This window comes from Oryctolagus cuniculus, chromosome 3 (assembly GCF_964237555.1).
Source record: "Oryctolagus cuniculus chromosome 3, mOryCun1.1, whole genome shotgun sequence".
Taxonomy (NCBI): domain Eukaryota; kingdom Metazoa; phylum Chordata; class Mammalia; order Lagomorpha; family Leporidae; genus Oryctolagus; species Oryctolagus cuniculus.
This window is the reverse complement of record NC_091434.1, coordinates 65,125,122-65,151,503: the sequence shown is the minus strand read 5'-3', so window position 1 is coordinate 65,151,503 and position 26,382 is coordinate 65,125,122. Positions and strand designations below refer to the sequence as shown.

At 56.9% G+C, this 26,382-nt stretch overlaps 3 protein-coding genes and 2 long non-coding RNA genes across 5 annotated transcripts in view; 3 read left to right on the top strand and 2 right to left on the bottom strand.

Annotated features, from left to right (window-relative positions):
* EVX2 (even-skipped homeobox 2) overlaps nucleotides 1-6,533 on the bottom strand; it is an 8,060-nt gene extending 1,527 nt beyond the window's left edge. Inside the window, exons 1-4 of the mRNA XM_051848476.2 lie at nucleotides 6,150-6,533; nucleotides 4,334-5,199; nucleotides 3,177-3,463; nucleotides 1-1,923 (exon numbers count right to left, since the gene is read on the bottom strand). The exon at nucleotides 1-1,923 is cut by the window's left edge and continues 1,527 nt beyond it. Coding sequence (XP_051704436.2) covers nucleotides 1,201-1,923; nucleotides 3,177-3,463; nucleotides 4,334-4,760 — 1,437 coding nt within the window. The 5' untranslated portion in view covers nucleotides 4,761-5,199; nucleotides 6,150-6,533 and the 3' untranslated portion in view covers nucleotides 1-1,200. The remainder of the gene's footprint in view (nucleotides 1,924-3,176; nucleotides 3,464-4,333; nucleotides 5,200-6,149) is intronic.
* Nucleotides 1-12,660, top strand: part of LOC127491595 (uncharacterized) — a 12,766-nt gene extending 106 nt beyond the window's left edge. The window contains exons 1-3 of the long non-coding RNA XR_007920364.2: nucleotides 1-124; nucleotides 11,945-12,008; nucleotides 12,129-12,660. The exon at nucleotides 1-124 is cut by the window's left edge and continues 106 nt beyond it. This is a non-coding gene — a long non-coding RNA (uncharacterized lncRNA). The remainder of the gene's footprint in view (nucleotides 125-11,944; nucleotides 12,009-12,128) is intronic.
* A 333-nt stretch (nucleotides 12,661-12,993) lies between these two features.
* HOXD13 (homeobox D13) lies at nucleotides 12,994-16,412 on the top strand. The gene is made up of 2 exons (XM_017343235.3): nucleotides 12,994-13,883; nucleotides 14,647-16,412. Exons 1-2 carry the CDS (start codon nucleotides 13,106-13,108, stop codon nucleotides 14,895-14,897), a joined length of 1,029 nt encoding a protein of 342 aa, XP_017198724.2. The 5' UTR covers nucleotides 12,994-13,105; the 3' UTR covers nucleotides 14,898-16,412.
* LOC138849163 (uncharacterized) lies at nucleotides 16,406-26,357 on the bottom strand. Its single transcript, XR_011387582.1, has 3 exons — nucleotides 25,762-26,357; nucleotides 18,566-24,334; nucleotides 16,406-17,305 (listed from the first exon to the last, which is right to left on the bottom strand). It is a non-coding gene; the product is annotated as an uncharacterized lncRNA (long non-coding RNA).
* Nucleotides 19,906-20,890, top strand: HOXD12 (homeobox D12). Its single transcript, XM_002712302.4, has 2 exons — nucleotides 19,906-20,476; nucleotides 20,627-20,890. Exons 1-2 carry the CDS (start codon nucleotides 19,906-19,908, stop codon nucleotides 20,863-20,865), a joined length of 810 nt encoding a protein of 269 aa, XP_002712348.3. The 3' UTR covers nucleotides 20,866-20,890.
* Nucleotides 26,358-26,382: the final 25 nt, after the last annotated feature.

The window sequence follows — 26,382 nt, the reverse complement described above, 5'->3', positions numbered from 1 at the left end:
GACATGCGTGAGAAATATGCCAAGAACCATTTTACCCGAGGAAAGGGAAGGCCGAGAGGGAAGGGATCAAGGGCAACGGAGAGTTCCAACTTAGAAAAGTGTCGAAGGAAATGCTTCGCTCGGGGTAATATCACATATCTGGAGATTCAAGTATTTCCCGGATCGCAGGGAACCCGGCCGTTGGGGAACGGTGCCGACAGAGTCCCTCTCCACTCGGCGGCGATCCGTCAATCTTGCCCGCGCCTTCCCTTCCTTCTCCTTTTTTTCTTTTTCCTTCTCCTTGCCGGCCTCTCCTTCCCTGACCTAGCTGAGGCAACCTCATTAGCTCTCACTTTTTGCATAAAATATGCAAGACGCTTCCTCTCCATTAACACGGACACCGAAGACCAAAAAGACCCCCGCGGTGGCGCGAGGAGGCGGCGGCACGATCGCCACCCCGTCCACCTCGGCTCTGTCCCTCCCCGGGAAGGCAGCCACAGCCCGCCGGCCTCGCTCGCGCCCGCGGTGAACCACCTCACGCACACGCCGAGGCCGCTCGCGCTCTCCGCCCGCCCTGCCGGCCCTCTCCTCAGACCTCTGTCCCGCTCCCCTGCGACAGGGCCCCCAACAAGCCGAGGCTGAGAGACACCGTGCCGCCTCCTTGCACCCCATTTAAAGGAAAGAAAGGGCGGGTGGGAGAAAGGGGGCCGCAGCGGAAACCCCGGGGCAGACTCCCCGGCCCAGCAGCGCGCACGCCCTTTTTCGTTTCTCCTTTGTCGCGGTTCTCCACTGCTGTGGCGGCGCGCTTCAGCCGAGTACCCTGGGCCCCACGGCGCACAGCCAAGGCTCCAAACCTGGGAGGACTGCTTTGGGGGGTTCGGGAGGATTGTCTTCGGGGAGACCAAGAGCTCAGGACAGAGTTGGGGTTGGGGGGAGTGGGGTCTGGGCGGCGGGAAACAAACTTTAGAGGACGGAGAGGAGGGGAGATAGCTGGGCGGCAAATACAAAAATAGAAATAATTCGGGGGGACGCCCGCCAGGCTTCCGTGCCGGCTCCTTCCCCCCAGTTCGGGGCAAGTTCCTTTCGGCCTCCCGCGCCCCGGGGCGCCCCCTGGCGGCAGCGGTAGCAGCGGGCAGCGCACGGAGGGCACAGGGGGCGCCCCGGGGGACGCCCGGGCACACGCAGAGCGCCAGGCGCGGCCCCCTGGCGGTTGCGACGTAGTTATCTGGTGAGCGGCGCCTCATCCCTCTGGTCCGGCGGGCTCACAGCCGTCTTGCTAAGCACGGCGGCCGAGTAGGGCAGGAAGCCGCTCTCGGAGCGCGGCGCCGCGGCGCTGCAACCGAAGTCCGAGGCCCCCGCAGCCCCTGTGCCGCCGCCGCCACCTCCTCCGCCGCCGCCGCCGCCACCTCGGGAGCCCAGGGCCGCGGCGGCGGCCGCGGCGGCGGCGGCAGCCGACTGACTGCTGTGGCAACTGAGGCACGAGCAGGGCGCGGAGCCGCCGCTGGGGGGCGCCCCGGCGGCTGCCGCTGAAGAGGCCGCGGCCGCTGCCGCTGCCGCCGCGGCCGCGGCCGAGGCCGCGCTGTTGAGCCCGGCGGCAGCTGCGGGTGTCTGGTAGAGACCCGGGTGGCGGAAACTGCACAGCAGCTCCGGCCGGGAGTAGGGGTGCGAGAGGGCGCGGAAGGTGTCCAGCGGACGGATGGAGGTGGCAAAGGGTGATGAAGCTGCGGCCGCGGCTCCGGAGGCTGCGGCGGCCGCGGCCGCGGCCGTGACGCCCACGTGCGGGTAGTAGTGCAGCGGCACGTGAGAGTGGAAGGGGTAGGGCAGGCTTCCGGTGGCGGCCGCGTGCGTCATCATGTAGGTGTAGAAGCTGGGGTCGGCTGGGTGCGGCCACGACATGGCCAGGCGCTGCCGCTTGTCCTTCATGCGCCGATTCTGGAACCACACCTGCGGGGAGAGTCGCGCCGCGACCCGGGTTAGGAGCGCCGCGTCTCGCCGGCCTCCACCCCGGCCCTTGCCTCCCTTTTCCCCGGCCCCTGCGCGGCCTAGCCTGGCCCGGCCTGCTGCGCTCTGACCGGGCCGGACCCCGAGTGCCCTGGCCAGCGGCTTGTGGGCCTCCCTGCACGCCCTGTGGCAGCTCCCCGGCACCTGCTGTTTCTCGTCCCAGTACAACCGCCGCTCTCCCTCCCGCCGCACGCCGGTGCCCAGCCTCGCCGAGCTTCCGTCTCTGAATCCCGGGATTTGCGCGGGGATTCTGGGCGGCCTCTGAAGGGAGGCTGCGGCGCAGCTTCCCCGCGAGGTCGCCGCGCGCAGTCTTGAGCCCTCCTGGCTGTAAGGCCCTGCCCCTAGGGGCACGAGTCTGATTTTGCAGGGATGATTTTGTAGAAATTGTGTGCCTTCCGTGAGCGGCGAAAGCAGTGTTCCCATAAACTGGAGAGGGGGCTTTTCTACCCCTCCCAACGCAGTATCTAATAAAGACATCATTCTTCAGAACCCTAAATTAAAGTGAGCCCGACCAAACCGGAGGGAGACCCGCACAGCCCTCCCCTACCCCTCGGGGGCGTCCCCTCTTCTTTCCTAGAGTGTCGAACGTTCCCTGACGGGTCCCCCACGTCGCCCAGCCTCCTGGCTCTCTCTGCCAGACGTAAAATAAAAGTCATATCCTAAAGATACCTATGAATACGCACAACTTCGTTGTGTTCCTCCCTCCTCCACCCCCAAAGTTGCCCTTGTCCCTCTGCCCGCGACAAAAATGTGTAGGAAACTACTTTCTCAATCGATTTTTTAAAAATACAACATCCTTTTCTCCATGTTGTAACGATTTATGTGGCAAATAAATCTCCAAAATGAAGATCAAATGAAGCTTTCCCTCTGATTCGTGCTGGAGGAACAAAGACCAGCCGGCTTTGCCGCCTGCGGGAAAGCGCTGCGGTGGGCGCTCGGGCAAAAGCTAGCGGAGGCCAGGGCGTGTTTCCAGCACCCACTCCTCTTTTCAGGGGTCTTACCGGCTAAGGGCAGGCCAGCCAGCCGTTCGGGCTCGGCAGCAAAGAAACAAATAATCCAACTCCTTTGGCGACTACCGCCCGCGAATTTTCAGGCCCTCAGCTAAATCTAGCTAGCCAGAAAGAAGAAATGGGAAATAAAGAAATCAACCCAGACGCCCCCAGGGAGGCCAGAGTAGGCGCGCGGGAACTCGATACCTTGATGGTGGTTTCGGGCAGGTTGAGCGCAGCGGCCAACTCGCACCGGCGCGGCCGCGACACGTAGTTCTCCCGGTAGAACTCTTTCTCCAGGCGCGCGATCTGTTCGCGAGTGAACGCCGTTCGGTAGCGCCGCACCTGATCCGCGCCAGAGCCGGAGCCCCCGAGCGCCGTGCCCGCGCCACTGCCTCCGCCGCCGCCGCCGCCTCCGCCTCCATGCAGGCTGCCCAGGCCCGAGCCCGACGCCGACGTCGTGGTGCCGGCAGCCGAGCCGCTCTCGGAGAACCCTAGCAAACAAACGGTGGAAAGTGCATGAGTCTCTGTAGCGCCCAAAGCCCTGCGCGTGGAAGGGGAGAACGGCGTCGCTCACGAGAGTCGCTGCTGGAATGGCTGGAGTCTGTCGCGCTTATAAATTGCTGCCGTTAATGAAATCAATAAAGTTTGGGGAGCCCTTCATAACCGATAATAGGAACTGAATCGTGGAGGGTTTGGCGGTTTTGAACAATCGGAAATTTTCAAGCGGCCTGAAAATCGGCCGAGGGAAAATGCCTACTTTCGGGGCGCAGTTTGTTTCTGGCCTCTAACCTTTCTTTTGGGTTTGGCTACTATTTTAAGGTTCGAAACACAGCAGCGGCTCAAACTAGAGCCTTTAGTGGGTGGAATCTACGTTTCATCTCTGTGTACGTGTGTCGCTGGACCAAGGGTCCAGCAGAGGCGCGCCTGGCGAGGCTCCCTCCGACTTACCCACAAGAATGCCCCCTCCATCTGACCCCGGGGGCTCAGAGGCGGCGGAGTTCAGAGTAGTCGCCCACGGACCCTTCCCAGGAGCAACTCAGCCGCCGGCTGGAAGTCTGTCGGCTCGCCAGGGCATTTAAACCCGAGCACACAAACATCTCTCGGACTCATTGCCAGAGCCGGCAGGCCTGGCGCCCTCGGCTCCTCGGGCCTGGGCGGCCCTGGGAGGTGGCACAGCTCAGGACCTGAGGGCAAGGTCCCTGGCGCGAGTCCCGCCCCTGCCTGAGCCAGCGCTGTCCGGCTCGCTTGCGAAGGGTCGGAGGGGCGCAAAGGCACCGGGAAGGGCTGGCGGAGGGGGGTTGGGGGGCGCGGTGATGCCAGGAGGATGGGACTGGAGGGCGCGAAGCGGGCGGCACCGTTACCTTTGCCATTGTTTTCCTTAAGCGGTGTGGCGCCCAGGCCGCCGGGGGAGCGCAGCGCGGAGCAGCCCACCTCCACGTCGCTGCTCATGTCGGCCTCGGCGGCCGTCTCTGAATAATGACCCGGCTTCTTGCGGCTCTCTGTGGCGGAGGCGATTTCGGCGGAGACGGTGCTTTCGCTGCCCGGGTGCTGCAGGTTGAACAAAGTATCTATTTCGAATTTGCCCTTGGTGGGGAGGTCTCCCAGAGCGCCATGCAGGGGGGCGGACGGCAGGCGCGGGCTGAGCCGAGCCGGGTGCTGCGAATTTTCCAGGGCCTCGAGCACAGCATTGCCAGGAGTGTCGGACAAATTGGAGAACCTCTTGCCGGCCGTGGGGCTGTGCAGCCCTCTCTCCATCAGAATCATCTCCTTTCTTATTCTCTCCATCATCTCAGCTTTCTAAAAAATGTCACAGTGGCCCGGCTGTCCCGTCCTAACGATGGGCTGCGCCTGGGGCTAATTCTCATTCAGTCCCAGCGAGCGCCTCTAAATATTATTATCTCTTTTGGAGGGAGGCGGAAAAATTGTGGGATGCCAGAGCGAGGGAATGACTGGTCAAAATGACCCATACATCCTTCCGAGCCCGAGATGTCATTCATCAAAAAGTAGCGCCCGCTCGTCATTAAGGTACGAATGACGCCGTTCGAATAATCATTTATTGTAACAGGTTTATAAGCAAATAAATACAAGCTCCTGTCAGTGGGTAATGAAGACGGCTTCAGAGCAGACAAATAGATCCAGGTAGGAGGCGAGAAGAGACAAGAAGTGAGGAAGAAGGCTCCGGTCCTTCGCCCGCTCCGAGCCGGTTCTGCTCGCCCGGGGGTTTGGCCTCGGGGGTGAAATTGACAGTCTGATTAATAGAGCGCGCCGCGGCACATTTCCCCCTTCATTTAGGGGCATCATTACGCTCGCAGTTTGCTGGGTTGCCCCTTAGGTCCTAATCATGCAGCTCCTTCCTCATTTTTCCTCGGACACAGATACGTGTTAAATAATAGATAATGCTTTGATTTTTCCAGAGTAGATCCTCGAGATGGATTAAAAAAAAATTTACAAGCTGGGGGCGTGGGGGGGGGGCAGGGGGAGGATGCAGGAAGAGTTGCGTAAGGAGACCTTGCGCCGCTTCTGTCTGGATCAGTTATCTCTCGGTTTTCAGAACCAAATATGTATTTTAGTTAACAAATAGGACGCTGAGTTTTCTCCCTCCCTACTTCTTCGCCTCAATACTCAGAGAGAGAGAGGAGAGGAGAGAGAGAGAAAGAGACAGGAGAAACTGGGAAACAGAGGGAGGGAGAGAGAGAGAGAGAGAGAGAGAGAGAGAGAGAGAGAGAAACTCCTATCTCAGAGTTTTGAAAGCGCTTTCTTGCTACGTGGCCGGGGAGGTGCGTTGGACCCGCGCCTCCAAACGGAAATCATTAGATCTTCTCTGATTTTCTAACAGTTTACAGAATGAGCTCTGAACTCGAAGTCCCCGGTTTTTCACTTTTATAATCCTGCTGATGGATAGGCTTCTCTCCTACGCATTTTCCCTGGGGGAAAGGAACTAGGCTGGAGGAGAGCAGAATTCGACAGCTAACTTTAAACACAGCCGCGATTCACAGCGCCACACGGGCCGCTCCAAATCCACTTTGTACGTGGCTAGCACCCCCCCTTCCATTATTTGCGGCAAAGTAGCCGATTTCGAGGTCAAAGGGGGATAAGAGGCTCGGCCTTGTTCCCCGGCCACCCGCTGCCTCCCTTGCCCTCCTCACTCTCCGTGCTACTCTGGCCTCGCATCCTTACCTGTGGCCCTGGGTAGTCCCAACGCTGAGTCCGGGCGCAGAGAGTCGCCGACCGGCCTGACTGCGGCTCCTTGCGGCCTGAGCTCGGCGGCTGAGCCTCTTAGCGATAACTTTGATAGTCATAATGACGCCGGTGGCAACCATTTTAACGAAGATCAATCTTCACTCAAGGCCGCTCCTCATCTCCTCGCGCGCTTGCGCCCCACCCTGCCCAGAGCCCCGAAGCGCCGAGCCAGCCCGCCCACCAGCAGCCCAAGAGGCAAAGATCCGCAGACGCGGGCGGGGACCCGGGAGCACCGGCGCGGAACGCGGAGGTCGGCCCGCGCGCTTCCGAAGCGGCCGTGAGACCCTGGCGGTCTGGGCTCCGGGCGCGGGTCCCGCATGCCGCCACGGCGCCAACCCAGACCCCACAAGGGGCCCCCTCTTTCCCTCCCTCCCTCCCTCCCGACACACCCAGCGCATCGGGGTGTATTAGGGGCAAACCTAGGATCCCTTTGCCCATCTGTCTGTTGGCGCTTTCCTTTTAACCTTGAGCCCGTTGGGGGCGCGTCAGGAATGTAAGGGGAGGCGAGGTGTGAAGTATATGTATATACATATATACACATCTATAGTCAATGCCAAGAGTTTCTCTCCTGTTCCCCTCGGCGCTAACTTATTTCAACAACGCGAGCTGTGCTCAGAAAATCAATTCCACCTCTTTACTGCAATAAATGGAAAGCTCTATAGGCACGCACTGGCTGGGGGGAGGGGGGCGTTGTGGCACCGGGACTGGCCCTCCTCTGTTCCTGCCGGGGTGGCTGTCTGGCCCCAGCAACTCTGCGCGCTCCTTATGCCACTGTCGGACCGTTCCTATCACCGGAGGCCGGCCCTGCAGATGCCCCCACCTGCTCCCTCTCAGCTCCGCCCAGTTTCACCTTTCCTGGCGGTCGCTGCCGCCCCGACACGGAAAGGTATCCCTCCCCTAGCCATTCCTCTTTCTCTCCGAATACTGGATCGGGGACCCTGGTGCAGGCGCCGGTCCTTGGGGACCAAGGCGCTTGGCAGGGGTGGGAGGCAAGCTGAGGCGCTGCCGGGCGGAAATCCGCGGATGCCTTTATCGCTGTCGTTTGGCGCCCCCGTCTGTTTTCCTCGCGGTTTAGGCGACTGTGAGCTGTTTTTCAATCGCGGAGGACTGGGGTACAGACGACCCCCTTGCTCTATCACCCAGCCCGCGGGTCTCCCACTTCCTCTCTTCCTTTGGGATCTGGCGCTGCAGGTCCCAAAGACTGCGCCAAGCCGGACCTCAGTATGTTAAAGAGAGAAAACACCATTTCTCGGCGACGCTTTGATTCATGAGTCGTTTTGAAAACTTTCGCACTTTTTAAATAACGCCAATCCCGCATTTCCAGCAGGTTTATTACAAAAAGTGCACCGGGGGCCATGTCAGGGAGATTTCTCACAGTAAAACACCTCTGATTGTTCCTTCAACTGTGTTTAGCTGACAATAACCTTTCCTGAGGCACAGTGAACACTGTGAACATTCCATTTCAATATTCGATGTCCCTTAAAGTGTTTGGATTCCACACTTCGCTAACCTATGCAACGCTCTTACTATGCAACTGCTTGAGCTTTCAAACGTTGCTGTCTGGTTCAGAGATCACAGCAACCCTGGGAGAGGGCCTCAGCTATCCCTTTGACACAGGGCCTCCGGGACTTGCTCCCGCTTTTAAACCTGTCTCTGACAACAAACATCCCAGTCCCAAGGCCGCAGGTTTTGGGCGGCTCTTCTTGTTGTTTTTCTCACTTTGCGTGTCTTGTTTAAAAGCAGGCCTACCTGGAGAGCAGGAAGCCTTTGTTGAGAAGACGTGAGCAGGTGGCAGCTCCGTCCACGTTTACCGATGAAAACACCCAGCCTTTGCAGCCTCTCCCAGCATGTGGGGGCTGAACTGCAGACTGGCCGGCCCAATGTCCCCAGTGTTTATACGCGCCCTCTGGAGCTCTCAGGGCCTCCTACTGTCAACCGGGCAGGGCCCACGCAATAAAGCAAGACAAGAATCCAACCGACGCCTCGTGGGCCACGGTAAAGATTTCCTGCACATGACGCGAAAAGAGCACGTTTTGCTCCAAGGGTGACACAAAGGAGGCCTAATTTTTCTCGCTTAGGCCTGCACATTCCGTATTTGCTTCCTGAGTGGCGGCGGGTGCTCTGAGGTGACGTGGTAAACCCTATGGCCTGAGACTGCAGGGAACAAAACGGTCCCGTACGCAGGCGACAGGCACTGGCGGCGCTGCTACAGAGGCCCCGGGGCCGCCACGACCCGGACCTTCGCTTTCGCGAAAGGGCTCAGGGCGACTGGGCCACCACCCCGCGGGCCCGCGGCGGGACGCATGCTCACTCAGTAGTAGGGCCTATGGGGGGCGGCGGGACCGCAGGGCTGCCAAACTGAGCGCGGTACCCACCGCTGGAGCTTTCGGTTTATAAGGGAAGACGCAGGTTTGTCGACGCCAGGCCTGGCTGCGCACTGGCGGTTCACGCGCCCACCCTCGGGCGAGTCGTTCTCTCCCAGCCTCCTCTGGGTCTCTGCTTGCTTCTCTCTCCTTGGCCAGCGACCCTGCGCCCCCCGGGGACGTTCTGGGTGAGGGATTGGGTAGGCACTTCCTCGCTGAACTCTTGTGGCTACGCAGACCCGCCTTCTCTATGGAGCTCGGGAGTCCTGAGCGCGACCGGAAAACTTGCAGGGACATCTAGCGCCAGGCGCGGGGAACTGCGCGCCTCCGGGCGGGGAAGCCGCGCACAACCGCACGCCGCCTCCGCCTGGCTCTCAACGCCCACTCAGTGCCTAAGCACTTCCTACCCCTCACCCCTTTGCCTGGCCTGTGAGCACGGCGTGGATTCCCCCTGGAGACAGAGGGCTTTGCGGAATGGATACAGGTAGACACACTGGTTTCTTTCATCTCAAACAGTCGGCAGAGTGAGCATTTTCCTGGACCTTAAGCTGGCGACAGTTTTGTTAAAGAAGTGTATTTGGAGGATAACCCGACACCTTGAGATGTCGAACAAAACAGCAAATTGCAGTCGCAGCTTTTATTTTCCTAAAAAGGAAACAAATTACCCGGGTTCTCTGGCTGGGGGCCCTCCCTTCCCCATACCCCCTGCGCGGTGAGACTGGCGCTTCTCTTACCGGGAACACGCTGCTTAACTCCCCCCTCAGCCCTGCGGAGTTCTCTCCATCGTAGGCAAGGGCCTGCTGCTCCGCGGGAGGCTAGCCTGATTTCACCGAATTCCACTTCGGATTTGAAGAGGGTTTTGTTGTTGCTGTGGTTGCAAAGGACTGCCATTTGATAAAGGCTAATTTGGGCTGTTAAACTCAAAGGCGATGCATCTTAGTCGTAGGAAATACCCAAATGCAGGTTTCCAGTGTCAGGCTGTTGTCACACCAAGCTTCTCGGTTTTTTTTTGTGCAGCACAGCACTAGGAGAGGGAAAATTAACCAGACACGGGCCGGGTTAAGAATACTGTTCAGCCAATTCCTCTGGACTCAAGACTTCACTTTGGAGCTACAACTGTTTCTACACTGAATATCTTGCTTCTTACAAGCTAATTAGGAGGGTGTCCTGCACTTCCTGGTTGTGACCTTCAAGGCAAATGCTTTCAAAGGAGTCCCCACGACCCCACTTGGATAGGATCCTCTCGCCCTGGCCTTAATGGCCACTGATTATGTGGTTAATTGAGCTCATTGCTGTCTTGGCAAGCACAGCAACTTCCATAAATCTAAATCACAGCCTGCATCCACCCAGTCCCCAACCCAAGTTGAACACAAGTTAAAGTTCATCTACAAGGAGAAGAGAGGATGCGACCTGCAGAACAGCACTAATTCCCAGCCAGGGTGCTTTTGGAGGAAAAAGAGGAAGAGGAACAAGTTGATGAGGGAGTAAAGTGGGACTTTGACCACTAAAGGGTCATCCTGAGGAGTTGTTTTGTTTTTACCAAAAATCAGGAAAGGTGGCGAAACTGGCTTCATAAAACCTATGAGTGTGTAGAGACATTTGTGGTAGCAAAAGATTTTCATGTAACAAAACCTATTTCTGCCATTAAAGACCCAATATGATAAACCCGTGTGCTCCTGGTCAGCTAAAGAAATGACTCCCATCAAGATTAAATCTGAAATCAGTTCAGATGCGGGGAAGACAAGCTAAATAAAATGTTGCTGTACATCCCCTTCAACAGTCCACCTCCACCTACCTGCTGGCCCTCAGCTTATTAACTGTGTGTCTCATTAGTTCAACAAGCAGCTCTGTGAGCTGATAACAGTGGCTGCCCCAGAGTGCTGGGTTTAGGGGTCCACTCAGGGGCAGAGGCCCTCTCCTCAGGATAGCCATCTCCCACTAGCATGTGCTAGAAGCAGGTTTAGCATCAGGATAACAAGAGGCAAAGCTGCCTATTATTCATAACCTCCCTAGTCCCTGAACACCCACCGAGGTGGGCAGAGAAACCCAAGTCCTGAGAAGAGCACACAGGGCAGAAGCAAAGTCTGAAAAATGAAAGTCTCGGTCAAGTGGAGAATTAATTTAGCTCTTCCTCTCAGCCCTGCACAGCACAAGCAGGGAGCTCCCTGGAATTAGCAAAACTTGAGAAATTCTTCTTTTGCGTCTTAATTTCACTTTGCTTATGCTTTAGTGTATAATTGGTCATAAAATGTATTTATCAGAAAGTAATGGAACAAAAGTTCAAGGGCATAAAACCATGGGAATACTTAGTTTTAAGAGACAGAAAGTTCGTTGGATCCAATTGTCTTAAAAATATTTCAACAAAGATTTTTTGGCTCACAGATAAAAACTTTAATGTATCTCCCTTCTCCACCCCCCCAAAGAGAGAGAGAGAAGAAAAAGGAAAAATTAAAGCATTTCAGGGTGGCCTATGGTAGATGGTTTGGCACAAAATTTTTGGGTACAGGGTACCCAGCCAAACCAAAGCTCTCACCTGGCCTAATTTGGCCTTTTGAAAACACCAGCCCAGCTTCCATTGCTAACTCTTGCCACCTTCCATCAAGTGGTCAAAAGGACTCTCACCAGCAAACCCGTTCCCTGAGATTTCCTGCACAGCCCAGACCCTTCCCGGCTCAGATTTGATCATGAACATGTCTAGGACTTCAAAAAGGTCAAATTCTCTTGCTTTTCCTCTCCAGCACTCCTCTCATAACTTTCCCCTTTATTTGAGCCTTTTATGGTTACTGCCTTTTGCACGTCAACACTCCCAACACCAGCGGCAGCCCACCTTGCCATGCCAGGACAGGCCCAGGAAGGGCTCCTGGCTTTCCTCCTCCACCTACGCGGGACCTGCCTTGGGTTTGGGAACCGCGGGGCTGGGTGACAAGCTGGCTTCACCAATCCATCACAGGCTTAGGGGACTGGTTTTCTTGGAGATAGGCTGGCCTGAGAAGTAGATGCCACAGAAGCAAATGGGCTCACTCTGAGGGCTCTCACACCCACCCCAGTGCCCCTTTCGCTCGCTCATCGGATCTCGGCTCTAAGATTGCTGCTGCTAAGGCAGAGCCTTGAAGTCACAACAGGGCTCACACAGTGCCCCGGTAATTGCTAAGATGGGAGCGGGATCGATCGTGGGCTGAGGCTCTGAGATGGAGGAGTGGCAGGAAGGCGTGAGGAGAGCAACGGGCTCCAGAGCTGGGCCTAGCCTCAGCAGCGCGGCCGCAGCCCACCCTACCCCGTCAAAGTCAGATGTTAGGCTTTGCCTAACACAAGCCCCGACTTTTTCTCGGAGAAGGCGCCCTTAATTTGCCCCCTTTCGATTCCCTGCAGTTGGCAGCTCAGAAGAGGCAGCGAAACAAAATCACTGGGAAAGTGAAGTTTTCAATTAATTGGTGTGAGTAACGGCTGGGGGTGGGTGGTGGCAGCAAAACCAAGAGACCAGGCGGCCGCGCGCGAGGCGCAGAAGCTCCGCGGCAGAAGGCAGAGCGGTTTTCTCCTCCTGCCCTCTTCTCAGAACCTTTCTACCGGAGCTGGGAGCCCAGTTCGGGGGGTGACTCCCGGCTGGCCCAGGCGAAGAGGCGGAGAATGCGGAACAGGCATCCACGGATTTCTCCCTGCGGGGCAAACTGTCAGGCTCACCGCGCCGAGGTCGGATCGTCTCTCTGCTCGACTTACTCGGAAGTCTCTGCCGCTTCGTGGGTATTTTCGGGCGGACGGCGTGTGTGCACGGGAGGGGTCTGCTGCAACTGGTCTTATACGTGGGAAATGCCTTCGCCCGTTAGCAATGCGCAAGAGAGGGAAAGCCAGCTCCCTCGGGCTTGGGGTCTACTGTCGGCTGACCGCGAGCTGCAACAGCATCAGACACGGGTGTGTTTTCACATAACTCAAACAGCTCTGTCCTTCATCTGCATTTTGTTGTGCAGCTCGGGGAGCCGAGGAGAGGTGGCAAAACAGCCGTTGCCGAGATGAGGCGCAGGCCTCGGCTCCCGCCTCGGTCACAGACAGGGCCTGGGATGGGCCGTCGCGAAATCGACTCGTGGGGGTGGCTGCGGCGAAAGCGCCTGGGTCTGGGGGAGGGCGGGAATGGGAGGTGGGCCGTGCACAGGGCTGGGGAGGGGTGGGGGCCCGGTGGGTGGGTCCAGCCAGGCCCAGGCCAGGAGCCAGGGTCCCCCGCGCCCCCACCCCCACGTGGCTCTGCGCAGCCAATGGCATGGCCCCCGGCCGGCGCCCTCGGGGCGGGAGGCGGCCCCCCGACCGGCCCAGGCCCCCTCCCAACCTGAACTTCGTTTTTATAAACGTCCCGCGATGAGCTAACCTGTTGGAGGGCGGGCGGGCGGGCGGGAGGCGGGAGGCTCGCAGAGGGAGAGAGGGCGAGAGGAAGAGGGCGGGAGCGAGCAAACCAGAGAGAAAGGAGAGGAGGGAGGAGGCGCGCTGCGCCATGGTGTCCTGCGCGGGGCCAGGGCCGGGGCCGGGGCCGGGCCGGGCCGGGCCATGAGCCGCTCCGGGAGCTGGGACATGGACGGGCTACGCGCGGACGGTGGGGCTGCGGGGGCCGCCCCGGCCTCCTCTTCCTCCTCCTCCGTGGCGGCGGCGGCGGCGCCGGGCCAGTGCCGGGGCTTTCTCTCCGCGCCAGTGTTCGCCGGGACACATTCGGGGCGGGCGGCGGCGGCGGCAGCGGCGGCTGCGGCTGCGGCCGCGGCCTCGGGCTTCGCATACCCGGGGACCTCTGAGCGCACCGGCTCCGCCTCGTCGTCGTCTTCGGCTGTGGTCACGGCGCGCCCGGAGCCTCCCCCCGCCAAAGAGTGCCCGGCGCCCGCGCCCGGCGCCGCCGCTGCAGCAGCGCCCCCCGGCGCTCCAGCGCTGGGCTACGGCTACCACTTCGGCAACGGCTACTACAGCTGCCGGATGTCGCACGGCGTGGGCTTACAGCAGAACGCGCTCAAGTCGTCGCCGCACGCCTCCCTGGGGGGCTTCCCGGTGGAGAAGTACATGGACGTGTCGGGCCTGGCTAGCAGCAGCGTACCGGCCAACGAGGTGCCCGCGCGAGCCAAGGAGGTGTCCTTCTACCAGGGCTACACGAGTCCCTACCAGCACGTGCCCGGCTATATCGACATGGTGTCCACTTTCGGCTCCGGGGAGCCTCGGCACGAGGCGTACATCTCCATGGAGGGCTACCAGTCCTGGACGCTGGCCAACGGGTGGAACAGCCAGGTGTACTGCGCAAAGGACCAGCCACAGGGGTCCCACTTTTGGAAATCGTCCTTTCCAGGTAGGGGTGATGGAGAAAAGGGAAGGACAGGGGGAAGGGGTGGGGAGAGAGAGGGAGAGAGAGAGAACAGACTAGAAGCATACACCCCTACTTGGAAATGGGTGCCTGTGCTCCACGCCTGAGCAAGGTTCACCCAGTGGAACAGTTTGTCCAGTTCGTGTGAAATCTGTAAACTCCTCCTTCCACTTAAACTGCTGCGCTCACAACCTTTCCTTGCGGTCTTCTACAGCCGGGAGTCTTTGTGTCTGTCCCCTTTGCTCAGGTCTCTCCTTCCCTTCCTAACGGGGCCTTTTTCTTGGGAGGGGTCATGGGGTTGAGCCCCCATTTTGTGAGGAATTCATGGCTCCTGGGTGGCCGCTAAAGCTTCTTAGAGCCCATAAGCTTCAAATACAGATAATCAAAGCTCAGCAAAAGATGTGAATTTGTGTGTGTGTGTGTGTTTATATGTATGCAAGTGGCATTTGCAGACATTGTCCTTATGAGTGTCCCCAATAACCATGCCATAAAATCACAGGCTTGTTAGATGCTAGTTTGAGAAACCATGATGATCCATCAAATTAGCCTTGCATTTGAAGTAAAAATAATCTTTCTTTAATAACATGTAAACACAATGTTTTGTAAATAATTAAAAATGTAAACAGATTTTCTTTATTCCCTACACTCCCTACACACACACACACACACACACACACACACACAGAATCCTCAGCTAAGTGCTCCTACTATCCCAGTCTAACTTCTCCCATGCTGTTGTTTGTACCAGGGGATGTGGCTCTAAATCAGCCGGACATGTGTGTCTATCGACGGGGAAGAAAGAAGAGGGTGCCCTACACCAAACTGCAGCTCAAAGAACTGGAGAACGAGTATGCCATTAACAAGTTCATTAACAAGGACAAGCGGCGGCGGATTTCGGCTGCCACAAACCTATCCGAGAGACAAGTGACCATTTGGTTTCAGAATCGAAGAGTGAAGGACAAGAAAATTGTCTCCAAGCTCAAAGATACTGTCTCCTGATGTGGGCCAGACTGGCTGTAGATAGTTTAAATGCCTTTACTCGTCTCCAAAAGACCTTGGGAAAGACTTGAATATGTATTTAATGCCCCACATCCCCTGCCAGTGATGGCAAATTTTGTGAATTGTTTTTCTCTCTTTTCCTTATCTGGCTCTGAAACCTTTTGCTGCCCAACCTGATTTTGTAGCTCTGTTCCTTACATGTTTATTATTGATTTTGTTTTTGTCCAGGTTTTTTGTTTGTTTTAATGATTTTTTTAGTGTTCTGTTTCTCCCTCCAGGCCAGTATAAAGGACTTGAAGTATTTTTTTTTTAATAATCCTCCTTCCCCCAAAGAATTTCAGAAGTGCCATTCTGATTTAAGGATTTTTTTTTTAAATCACTTTACATGTCTGTTTCCAGCACTGATTATCTTCATAATCCATTAGGGCAGAACGATTTGCAGTCATTCATATCCTGTGATTGGGTAATTGAATCATTAGCTCTCAGCAGTTGCCCTGAGGCAAGTGGAAACAGCTCTGGGCTGGCAGTGCTCTGGGGTCACCAGGAAAGTCTGAAAGCAGGAGGCTGCCGGTACAGCAATGGCTTTAAAAGCAGCAACCTTATTAAAGTAGAGTTTGTATCAGTATTGGAATGAAGACAATCTTTCCAAGTCCAACTTTCACTTGTGTTTGTTATATATTGTTAAGACAACTGTAGATTTGTGCTTCTATCTTTAATTTGAAAATATGTTCACATAGATGCCTTCATTTTTTGAGCTCTAGAGGCAGACATTTAAATGGTGCAACTGGCAGAGTGACCCGTGGGTGGTGTAAATGCACCCTATTTCCTTGGTCTTGGATCTGTAGGAATGGGATGGAGGCCACCTCAATCCCCCAAACAGACTGAATCACATGGCCATGGATACAAACTTTTGTCTAAAACCCAATGAAGAGCTTTGCTGTCTGAACAAATGCATCAGGCCTCATATGGAGCTTTAAAACACCTAACAAATGCAAAAAACGTGGCGCTCACTATAGGGTCCAAGGAGAAAAAAAGAAAGATGTTTCTGAAAGTGATGATAAGTAACTACTTTTTAAAGTGCTGCATATTTATACAACTGAGAGATTATTTTTGTAGTTGCAATGTCTGTGAGCTGGGATATGTGGGCAGTGCTTCAGGCATTAAAAAAATCACTTTTTACTCCTAGGGAGATGCAAATAAACAGAACTGTCTCACTCTCTCATTTCCTGTGAGTCTTCATAGATTTGTTTTCTTTTTACAAGCTTATGTGCCTCCAGAAACTCTTCTTATTTATTATAAAATCTTGCTATCCTGAACACTATGATGAAGGATACTCAACACCGGTTCTGCTTTCTGAAACCTGCACGCTCTCCACTTCTGCCCCTTCTTCCTTCCCTGTGGATTTAACATAGTGATGTTTTTAATGAGGATATGATTTGTGGCGTCTAAAATTATATTTTTATCAGACCAGATCAAAAACATCTCCAATAAAATTTTACTTCTCTTTCAACATTATCAACTCTAGTTATAGTTTTATTTGTTGTTCTAAAAGTCGGTACGGATATCTGTGTGCCTAGGTGTAGGAAAAATTATTTATTTGCAAGTTTTCAACCTAGGAAGCCATTATAAATGTCTTTACTTGGAAGGTCTTAAAATTATAAAGACATATCCTTATTTGGCAATCAAAAAAGAAATATTTCAGGCGTCCCCCATGTCTCCTTCTCTAAGCAGCCGGCACATAGCAATTGACAGCTGAAAACCCGATTACGAACGCTAAAGCGCTGGACACTTTCTAGACACTAGGAACTTTCTTCGAGGCCTTTTTACCACCCGAGGAAACCGCCGCAGAACTAGGACGTTCGTCGTCGCTGGCTCCTGGTACTGTCAGGGTCGTGGTTGGTAACTTTTTGATAGGTAACTTAGGTACACGAGGATTTTGTGGGAAAACAAAAAACAAACAAACAAACAAAAAAACTCCTCCTCGAAAACCTTGCTGTCGGAAGGCTCGGGTCCGGCTCGGCGAGAGACGGCGCGGAGAGCGGAGGCGAGGGCTGCTTTCGGTTTCTCGGGCCGGGTTTGGCTCCCTCACGTCTCGCGGCAGCCCGCGTGGGGCCAGCCCGGTTGGCAGAGACTCCGGCGCCTGTTGCTGCAGAAATGACGCCTGAGCATGCCGCCGCGCGGTCCCGACCTTCCACTTCGAGAGGGCCGCCGGTCCTTCGGCTGCGCGTCTCACAAGACGTGTTTTCACCAGAAACGGGCCTGCGCTCGGCTCTCTCCCCTCCCCCTCCCCCAGTCAGTTTTCGTCGACTCCAGACCCTGGGTCCATTTCTCAGGTTTCCCAGCGCGGGCACCGAGGGTCGCCTCGAGGTTTCCCTTTCATCTGTGGCTTCTCGTCAGTTTCCCTCCGCCTAAGAGAAAGGGGAGGTGGGCTGGAGATTAAAATTGCGCTCCAACACTCTCTGGTGGAATTCGGATTGACGGCTAAATCAATAACAGATGAAGGCTTTGTTATTTATACGCGCCCCTTTTATATTCCGAATTGCGCAGGGAGGCCAGGGGCTCCGCAGTGGCCCAGGCTCGCCGAGGGAGGCAAAGGCGGTTTGGGGGATCAGCCTCTGCGGCTGGAGACAGGAAGGCCGGAGGGAGAGCGCCTCAGAAACCTGGCAGGTTTCTAACGCCGCTGGCGGGGGACCTAGGCGCGCGTGGTCGGTGCCTGATTCGAGAGGCGCTGGAAGCCTCGAAGCCGGGAAGGAAAGCCAGACAAAGGAGTGATCACAATGCTTTTCCATGTCTGGCAGCCCACGGGCTCCCTAGGCTCCGCCGTGCGGGTCAGCCTGGCCGCCACAATCTGCAAGCTTCCCGGAGCGCTTAGCAGCGCCAGGCTGTGGGCCGTGACCGCGCGGGCTGGCGACCCCGGGCCGCCCTTCACTGTTGATCTTGACCGTGCGGCGGCGCCTCGCCAGGCGTGGAGCGCGCTCGCCATCTCCTGGGCGGTCGGCGGCATTGGCAGAGCTCAGCATTTAACTCCTCGGCCAAATCCTGCTTTCCCACTCTGGCTCGCGGGCCAAGCCTCCTTCCCGCCCTTCCCCCTCCTTCCAGGTCCCCAGCTCCCAGTTCCCCGCAGGAATCTTTGCCTGCCAGACCTCGAAGAAAGTCATAAACCCGGGGGATGAAGCAGGGCGGCTGGGCAAGGAGCTACGGAGGGAGTCTAGCCGTTCTTGTCTTTTTTGTTGTCTCATGTAGTTCCTTCGTGCCTTTAAGCCCTGAGGGGCAAACAGCCGCTGTGAGTCCGCCAAGGGGTCCGAGGGAGTTGCCCCTGGGCTTAGAAACACGGGGGTTCTCTGTGCACCGAGAAGCGTGGAGCGTAGGGACCCCGTGACTGGATTTCCGGCCTGAAGAGGCTGCGGCTCCTTGGAAGCAGGGCGAATTCCCCCAAAATGAAAGCTATTGGGGACCTAAGGCCCGGTTTCCCCGTTTCTAGAAAGTGGGGTTGTAGTTTGTGCCTGCATCATGAAATGCCAGAGAATGGAGTTAAGTCTCCTAAGGAAACTGGCAGAGCCCTGAGGAGCCCTGGGCTTCCCCACCCCCACCCGCTACCCCCTCCTCAGAGCGGGAGGAAGAAGCTGATTGCATTCCCCAGAGCCGCCCAATTGGTCGCCATAACTCACACAATAAAGTCACAGCGCGGTGGTCAGCCTTGCCCTCCGGCGGCGCCTGTGTGGTCTCGGTGCCGGAGCTGGCGGTCTAACCAATTCCATCTTGGCTTGGGGACCGCGAGGCCTGCCGCGGGTTGGGGCAGACGCCCTTCGTCCGGTCTCTGGGGGCCTCGGGACCTGAGAAGGGGGGGAGGACCCCTACTCCTTTGGTAAGACTAGATAGGAGGATCTCCGGGCTGCTGCGCACACTGCTCCCCGCCAGCGACCACTACCCGTCCAGCTCCTCTGTTCGCCAGACCCGTGAACCCGCCACCAGCCCGCGCGCCGGGAGGCGCCGGGGCAAGGAACGCTGCTTGCCAGCTGCCTCGGTGCGCCTGCTTTTTTTGCGCGGCCAGGTGGCCTCTGGCTTTTCCGCTTTTCCACACGCGGTCTGGGGATCGAGCACTGTTCTGCCAGCCTCGGGGTGGATGAATACGTTGGAGTTCTGGTTTGCAGGATCAGCCGCCAAGGTGATCCTGGCGATAAAAGGAATGTAGCCTTTGGCCACGACTGGCGCATGGAGCTGCCAAGTTGCCTGGCCTGCATGCTCCATGGACCTGGATGGCAGCTTTCCTAAGGAGCAGAGTTCCTGGCCTGGGGGTGGTGGTGATGGTGAGATGCACACCAAGAGTGGTGTGAGGCCTCCTTCCTGGCTGCCAAACTTTGGATACCTTGTGATACCTCTCTGCTTTTAGCAGGTCTCTCAGGCTGTGTCTGCAGCTTGAGGACCCAAGCAGCAAGTGGATCTCTGTGGCCGGATTCCCGGGGCAGAGGCCTCAAGAGGGCCTCCATGGGAGGGATTGGGGTAGGAGTGGTGTTGCTCAGGCCCGGGAACACAGCTGGCGGCTCTGCCAGGCCGCACCTTCTCTGGACTAGGCGAGAGGCGCCCGTTACTGGAAAATGCCTCAGCAGCAACTTAAAGCTGGTAGAAACAGGCCAGGCCCAGGTAGCCTGCGGAAAACGGGATTGAAAAGCCAATGAAGATGGAGAAGAGTCCCAAGGGACACTGGGGCAAAGACCCCCTCCACCGGATGCTCCCAGCTCCCGAAGCCTGGCGGGGAAACCTGCAGGCTTCGCCTTTGCTCTACATGTCTCTGCTCAGCCGGCAGCCTCCTCCTTCGCCATCGAACATTGCGGGTGTTATCATAATACCCTGAAGGGGGGGAAAACGGGCCGGGGGATGTAGGCGGTGCTGAAATGACCGGCTTTGAAGAACCTGCAGGCAAAGTTTCGTCCAATCGCCTGAGCCTGTCCTCTTATTCCCGGTTGTAACTAAATACTGTTGCGAGCGCAGCCGAAGCCCTTTGTTGGAGATGTGTGAGCGCAGTCTTTACAGAGCGGGCTATGTGGGCTCGCTTCTCAATCTGCAGTCGCCTGACTCTTTCTACTTCTCCAACCTGCGGCCGAATGGCAGCCAGCTGGCCGCGCTTCCCCCCATCTCGTACCCTCGCGGCGCGCTGCCCTGGGCCGCCACGCCCGCCTCGTGCGCCCCCGCGCAGCCTGCGGGCGCCACTGCCTTCGGCGGCTTCTCGCAGTCCTACCTGGCCGGCTCCGGGCCTCTGGGCCTGCAGCCCCCGGGCGCCAAGGACGGACCCGAAGAGCAGGCCAAGTTCTATTCGCCGGAAGCAGCCGCCAGTCCGGAGGAGCGCGGCCGTACGAGGCCGCCCTTCGTCCCAGAGTCTAGCTTGGCCCCTGCAGCCGCTGCTCTCAAGGCCAAATACGACTACGTGGGTATGGGCCGTGCCGCGCCGGGCTCTGCGACCCTGCTCCAGGGGGCCCCCTGCGCCGCCGGCTTCAAGGAGGATACGAAGGGCACGCTCAACTTGAACATGACAGTGCAGGCGGCAGGCGTCTCCTCTTGCCTGAGACCTTCGCTGCCCGACGGTAAACGGTGCCCACGCTCCTCGGGCCGGGATGGGAGGTGGGGTGCAGGGGAGTGTGTAAAGGAAGGGGAGCTGCCGGAGGAGGTGGGGGGCGCACGGGCAGCCAACAGGGAGAGGGCTCGACTGACGGTGCGCTGGGGTTGTGTTGCAGGCCTGCCATGGGGGGCTGCCCCGGGGAGGGCCCGCAAGAAGCGAAAACCCTACACGAAGCAGCAGATCGCAGAGCTGGAGAACGAATTCCTCGTCAACGAATTCATCAACCGGCAGAAACGCAAGGAATTGTCCAACAGGCTGAACCTCAGCGATCAGCAGGTCAAAATTTGGTTCCAGAACAGGCGCATGAAGAAAAAGCGCGTGGTGCTGCGCGAGCAAGCATTAGCGCTCTACTGACCACATGCGTGGCTGTGGGCAGCCCGGGCCTGCCCTTTTGGATGGAGGCCTGGCATGGGGAGGAGGAGCTGGGGCTGGAGCTGGGGCTTTCCTCCCCCCTCCCCCATTGCCCTCTCCGCTGGTTTGTCCTCATCTCCCGCTCTGCCTGCAGCCCCAGAAGCTAGCAAGATCTAGAGATGAGACCAGTTGGGCCTCCTCGCTTTCCTCCTCTCAGAGAGGCAGATGAAGGGGCCTTCGGAAGTTGGAGTGCAACCTTGGCCTTTTGGTTTCCGCGTGTGGAACTTCGGGTCACCCAAACTTACTCTTTGCTGGGACACTGCACCCAGGACTCACTTTTGCTCCCTTGTACTTGGATTTCTCTGTTTGCGCCTGGTTAGTTCTCCCTCCCCCCCTTCCCAGCCCTGACTGCATTAAGAGGCACCTACTCAGAGCTCAGAGTGGAAATTAATATAGGAAGGCCTCAGGACCGTGGAAAGGGCTGTGGATACAGCTCGGCGTCTTTGCCACCAGCCCTTTGTGGCAAAGCCAGGATCTCCAGTCTGGAGGAAGGATGGGGTGCCATCCCTCCTCGTTCCCCCCACTCACCTTTCTACCCTGGCCAATTTGGGAGGACTACAGCTGTCCTAGACCTCAGACCTCTAGAGGAAAGGAGAGGGGAGGGGCTGGGTGGCCAGACACCTTGGAATGTGGACTGGGCTGGCCCCTGCAGTTGGACAGAATGGCTCAGAGGCTTCCTTCCCAGAGAAGGGATGAGGGAGGCTCGGCCCACAGAGCAAGCTACAGTCTCCAGACAAGATTGGCAAAAATCTCCTTACTTCCAGCTTTTCACATGGGCTAAGCCCATGCATCTTGTGACTGGGCCCCCAGAGCTGAGCTCTGCTATGGGGAGCTGCTGGTCTGCTTTGAGGCTGCATTGCTCAGGGAGGTGTGCTCAGTGTCCAGGGAGTGGTGAAGGGAGTCAGGAAGGGGAAGAGGGGTCCTCCTATGCACCAGCTCTAAATATGGCCAAAGTGGCCACATGTCTTTCCTGAGTCACCTTAACAGCTACTGCAAGGAGAGGCAAAAACTCCTCCTGGAGTATCACAGGGTGGGGAAAGAGACTACGCAGATTCTCAGCGCCTGGTCACTGCTCTTGACAGAGCACACAGAACTAGAAGTTTCTCTCTCACCCTCTCCACTCCCCACCAACTCCACCAGAAGTCCAAGCACAGTGCCCCTTCTGTAGCATGTATGGTGCTGCACCAGTGGAGCCTTCAAGGCCCTGGGCCCTGCCAGGCTTGCCTTGTGAAGGCCGGGGCTCCGGAATGCCAGGGGGAGCTGCTCTGGGCATGCTAGGGTATCCAGCCTTCATTTCACCTACTCCATTGCCCTCTCCCAACTCTGACTTCTTCTACTACCCCAGCCTCTTCTCCCACTCCTTGTGAAATATAGCAAGATACACAACAACCAAAGAGTTCAGATTCCTTCCCAGAGACCAGTGGTTTCTTTTCAGTGGGAAACCAGAGCCTAGAGCTGGAATGAACACCTCACAGGGAGACTTGAGCTCAAGAGTTCAAAGGATCTCAGTTGACATTTAGACTGATTTCATTTTCTGTGCTTTCTAATAGTCGTCGTGCATGTTTTGTTTTGATTTTGTCAAAAACAATGGCTTGTATATATCAGACACATAGAAATGTTTTGAGTGGAAATAAATATCCAGGTCCCAGCCAAGCTCTCAAGGGCCTGATGTCAGTTTTTCAAAATGCTTAGAGTTCCTTCCTGATGTTTTTCAGGCCACCAAATTCGTTTTTCTTTCCTGGTTGTGGTTTCACCTTGGCTGTTGACTGTTCATTAAATGAGAAAATGGCTTCCAAGGCAGTCAGGAAATGGTGTATAAAAACCCATGAGCAAAATGTGTGTGACAAATCCAAAGGGGGAAGGTGGTGGGCAGATCTGAGTGTGTCTCACATAGGAAGGGGACCCCCGGCTTATGGCAGGCTGCAGCTTCTGCACTTTGCCTAAATTCTCAAACTTTAAAGGTTGTTATTATGGGGCAGGGGCTGCCAAGATTTGAGTTTCCTCAGATTTCAAAGCAAAACATGTCTCTGCTGAGTTTTGGTCAAACTTCTGTGGAACAGGCTATGCCCTGTGAAAATCTGTAATATTCGAACCCCTCGCCGGAGCCCGGCAGACTCTCTATTGGGAAACATGGCCTCCAAACCCCTTACAGCTTCAGAGGCACTAGCTCAGGCCAGGGAATCCAAGGCCTGTTCTGTGTTTGTCCTTTTACAAATCCTAGCTCCCTAGCTAATGGAAGCAGAAACTAGTTTTTAGTTAAAGGGTAAATTAGCAAAATTGCTAAATCTCTAATACTTAGTACTGCATATTCAACATTCCAACTCTTTCCTTGATTAAATTTAAGGTATACTTAAATATAATTGCTCTTTTAAAAATACATATAAAGTAAATAACATACAAGGAAAAGGCAAGATGAAAGACTGGATAGGGCCTGTGGCTAGAAATGTTCCCTGACGTTGCTGGGGGCAGAGACACAGTGATACCCAGAGCCAGAATCTGAGCCTGTATTCAGAGGATTGCCTCCTGGAAAACAGCGAACAAAGGCAAAGCCTCACTGAGACTTTGGACCCGAGAGCTGGGGAAAGGAGGAGAAAACCAAACTTCAGCCTAGGCCCTGGGACAACACACAGAAGGCTGGGCCCTCTTCCCCCAAATATACCATTACATCCAGGTGCTCTCTCCCCGTAGCCTGGGATGGGGTGTGGGAAGAGACTTAAATTACTCCAAGCGTAAAATCTTGTCTTTTGGTTCAGCCATGTTTTACAAATCCATCACCTTTACTCATCCACACAAATCCAAAGACAGCAGTGCCTCCTTTCCTAGCCGGCAGTGCCTCCTTTCCTAGCCGAGGTCGTGGCAGGGATGTGGAGCCAGAGGAAATTTGTAAGAAACAAACGGCCGAGAGAAAGGATGCTGAAATCCTAGTGCTCCAGGTTCCCTCGCGGAGAAACAAATGCGTCTTCGGAAACGCTGCAGTCCAGGAGAGGCTTTTGGCTAAGAAAATGGTTTTTAAACGAGAAGGAAACGTTTTCGTCTGGCATTCAATCGGTGACGAGCTCAGAAGGTCGACTAGTGGAAGCTTTTTAAGGCCTGGGGGTTCTCCCCCAGGGAGGCAGGCTGGGGAGGCTTCCGGGATGCTGGCGGGCGGAGGAGAAATCCAGAATCCTTGTAAATATTCATGTCCGTTGTGGGGGGGGGAGGGGTTGTGCCCCATCACCCGCCTCTCCCTGCTGCATCCACCCCCTCAGTGTTGGGGGGAGGGGGCGCGGCGCCTGTCCGACTGTCCTTGGACAAAGGTGATCTCCCCACATTTTTGTTCTCCAGGCGTTTGACTCAAGGAGCCCATTCCGAAGGCTCTGCAGGGAAGGGACTGGCTCCGGGTGTTTTCCCCACGTTTCTCTTCTTTCGTTTCCTAAAAGAGCATAAATAATTAAAGTTTGGCAGGGAGGAAAAGCTTTCTTGCAGAACTGTAGTGGCAATAAATGAAATGAGTCAGAATCCCTTCCCAGTCAGCTTTTACGAGAGCTGCCAGACAGTGTCTGTTCACGTTCTCCAGATACCAGGGGCGCCCTGACAAAGTTAAGGTCAAGTTAGTGTCTTATCTTGGGTGGCTCAAAATTACCGCATCCCGTTCCGGCGCGGCGCGGATAGCCATCGCTCCTGGAGCTGCCGGCTGCGCCCCGAAGGCCTGGTGCGATCCCCGCGCTTCGGGTGGGGCTGCACAGGCGAGGACAAGGCCACAGCGCCGGGGTCTTTACGGTAGGTTCTCGAGCGGGACGTGCGGGGCGGGAGGCTGCGGTTTTCCCCGGATTTCGGGGTGAGGACGGGGGAGGGGGCTGAGGTCAAAAAAGCGAAGCGGGCTGGGCCCCCGAATGAAAGTCCTGGGTCGTGTTAGGGAGCAAGGGTCCGTGCTGAGGCACGGAGAGGGTCCCACCGCCCCCTTCCCCTCTGCACCCGCGCGCCGCTGCAGATGGCGCACCCTCCCCCGCCAAAGCTCAGCTCCCGCCGGAGCCGCCGTCGCCATGTCGTTGAACTTGAATGATTCGTCCTCCCCAGTTCCCTTTTCGGCGGTCAGCAGGCTTCACTTTGGGGGCGGCGGACTGCCTGCGCCCCACCCCGCACAGTGAACAGAGAGAAGGTGCGAGATTTTTGTGCACCCTGCAACCACAATAAAGACTTGGCTGGGGGCCCCGCCGCTGCCCTGGGTCCTGAGCGACTGAAGGGCCAGTGTGCAGTGTCCGGGGAGCCATTTTAGGAGAGAGATCCGGGGCGTCGACCACGAGTCCGAAGACAGAGGCTTGGGCCTGGGATGGAGATGGGGAGGCAGATAAGTGTGCCTGGGGTGTGGGCCGAGGGGAAGGGTACCAGCTGGAATCTGAGCGGGAGTGCCAGCTGTGGAGAGGGGGCACATAGGGGCGAGCAGCTCTGGGTGGGGGAGAGACTCGGTGCCCTCCCAGTCGCCACCGACCTGTTTGCGCAGTGTAGGGGGAGGGAAGCAGACGTGGGAGGGGGCGGAGGAAAGAGAGGAAGGGAGAAAGGGAGGGAGCAGAAAAAGAGGAAGGGGGGGAGACACCAGCCAGAAAATAGATATTAGCCCAGACCACCCGCCTTTTCTCTGTTTGTCCGCACGGCACGGTGGGCAGAGCACACAGCATCGGCACTGCGGCGGGCGCCGGGGCTGGGAGGCATCTAGCGTCACAGCTAGCGGCGCCTGCTCTGGGCATCGGGCTGAGGTCCGATGCCCTAGGGCTCGCATTGCCTGGGCAGAGGAATCCTGGGGAAAGGGGCAGCCTTTTGCCCTCCTTTCTGGGACTCGGGTTTGGGGAGAGACCGTTTTACCTTTGGAAAGCGCCTGCTCTCCGGGAGATGGGAGCCCAGGCCTCGCCTGGATCTCTGGGCTAGGAGAGGGTCGCGGCAGCCGAGGAAGAAAGTGAGGCCTTGGGTCGAGTGGATGGGGGGCCTGAAGAGACCGCCTCAGAGCCAACTGGTGTGGAGAGGCTGTAGCGGTGAGGCAGGCCCTGCTGAATGCCCCCGGAGAGCCAGCCCATCTCCCCGGGGGCAGCAATGACCATGCCGACCCAAGGGCGCCGGAGCAGCTTCGGGGAGAGGCGGCCGGGATGCGCAGGCCTTGGTGGGGTTGCCGCGCAGGGAAGGGTCTGAGTGTACAGCGGACGGGTCCCAGGCCAGGCCCGAACGCTGAGGCGGTGAGGAGGGTGGAGGCGTCAGGGGTTTGTCCCCTGAGGGACTAGCAGGAGGCTGGGACCGACCCTAGGGCTCCGGATCCTTTTGTTCGCCAACCCCCCCCCCCCATCTTCTTGGGAGGCCAGGGCCACGGGGTGTCTCCAGCGGCCAAGCTCCCTTCTGCTTCAGTACTGAGAAAAGCAGAGGGTGACCGGGAAAGAGACAGAGACGGTGACACAGCTTGCAGGAAAGGAGACGGGGGTGGGGGCACTCAGAGCC

Bases quoted from the DNA above. Each gene is read 5' to 3' on its own strand.
- HOXD13 (XM_017343235.3), top strand. From the start codon at position 13,106: ATGAGCCGCTCCGGGAGCTGGGACATGGACGGGCTACGCGCGGACGGT. The intron at 13,884-14,646 runs GTAGGGGTGATG...TGTTTGTACCAG, and splicing joins TTGGAAATCGTCCTTTCCAG to GGGATGTGGCTCTAAATCAG.
- HOXD12 (XM_002712302.4), top strand. From the start codon at position 19,906: ATGTGTGAGCGCAGTCTTTACAGAGCGGGCTATGTGGGCTCGCTTCTC. The intron at 20,477-20,626 runs GTAAACGGTGCC...GTTGTGTTGCAG, and splicing joins GAGACCTTCGCTGCCCGACG to GCCTGCCATGGGGGGCTGCC.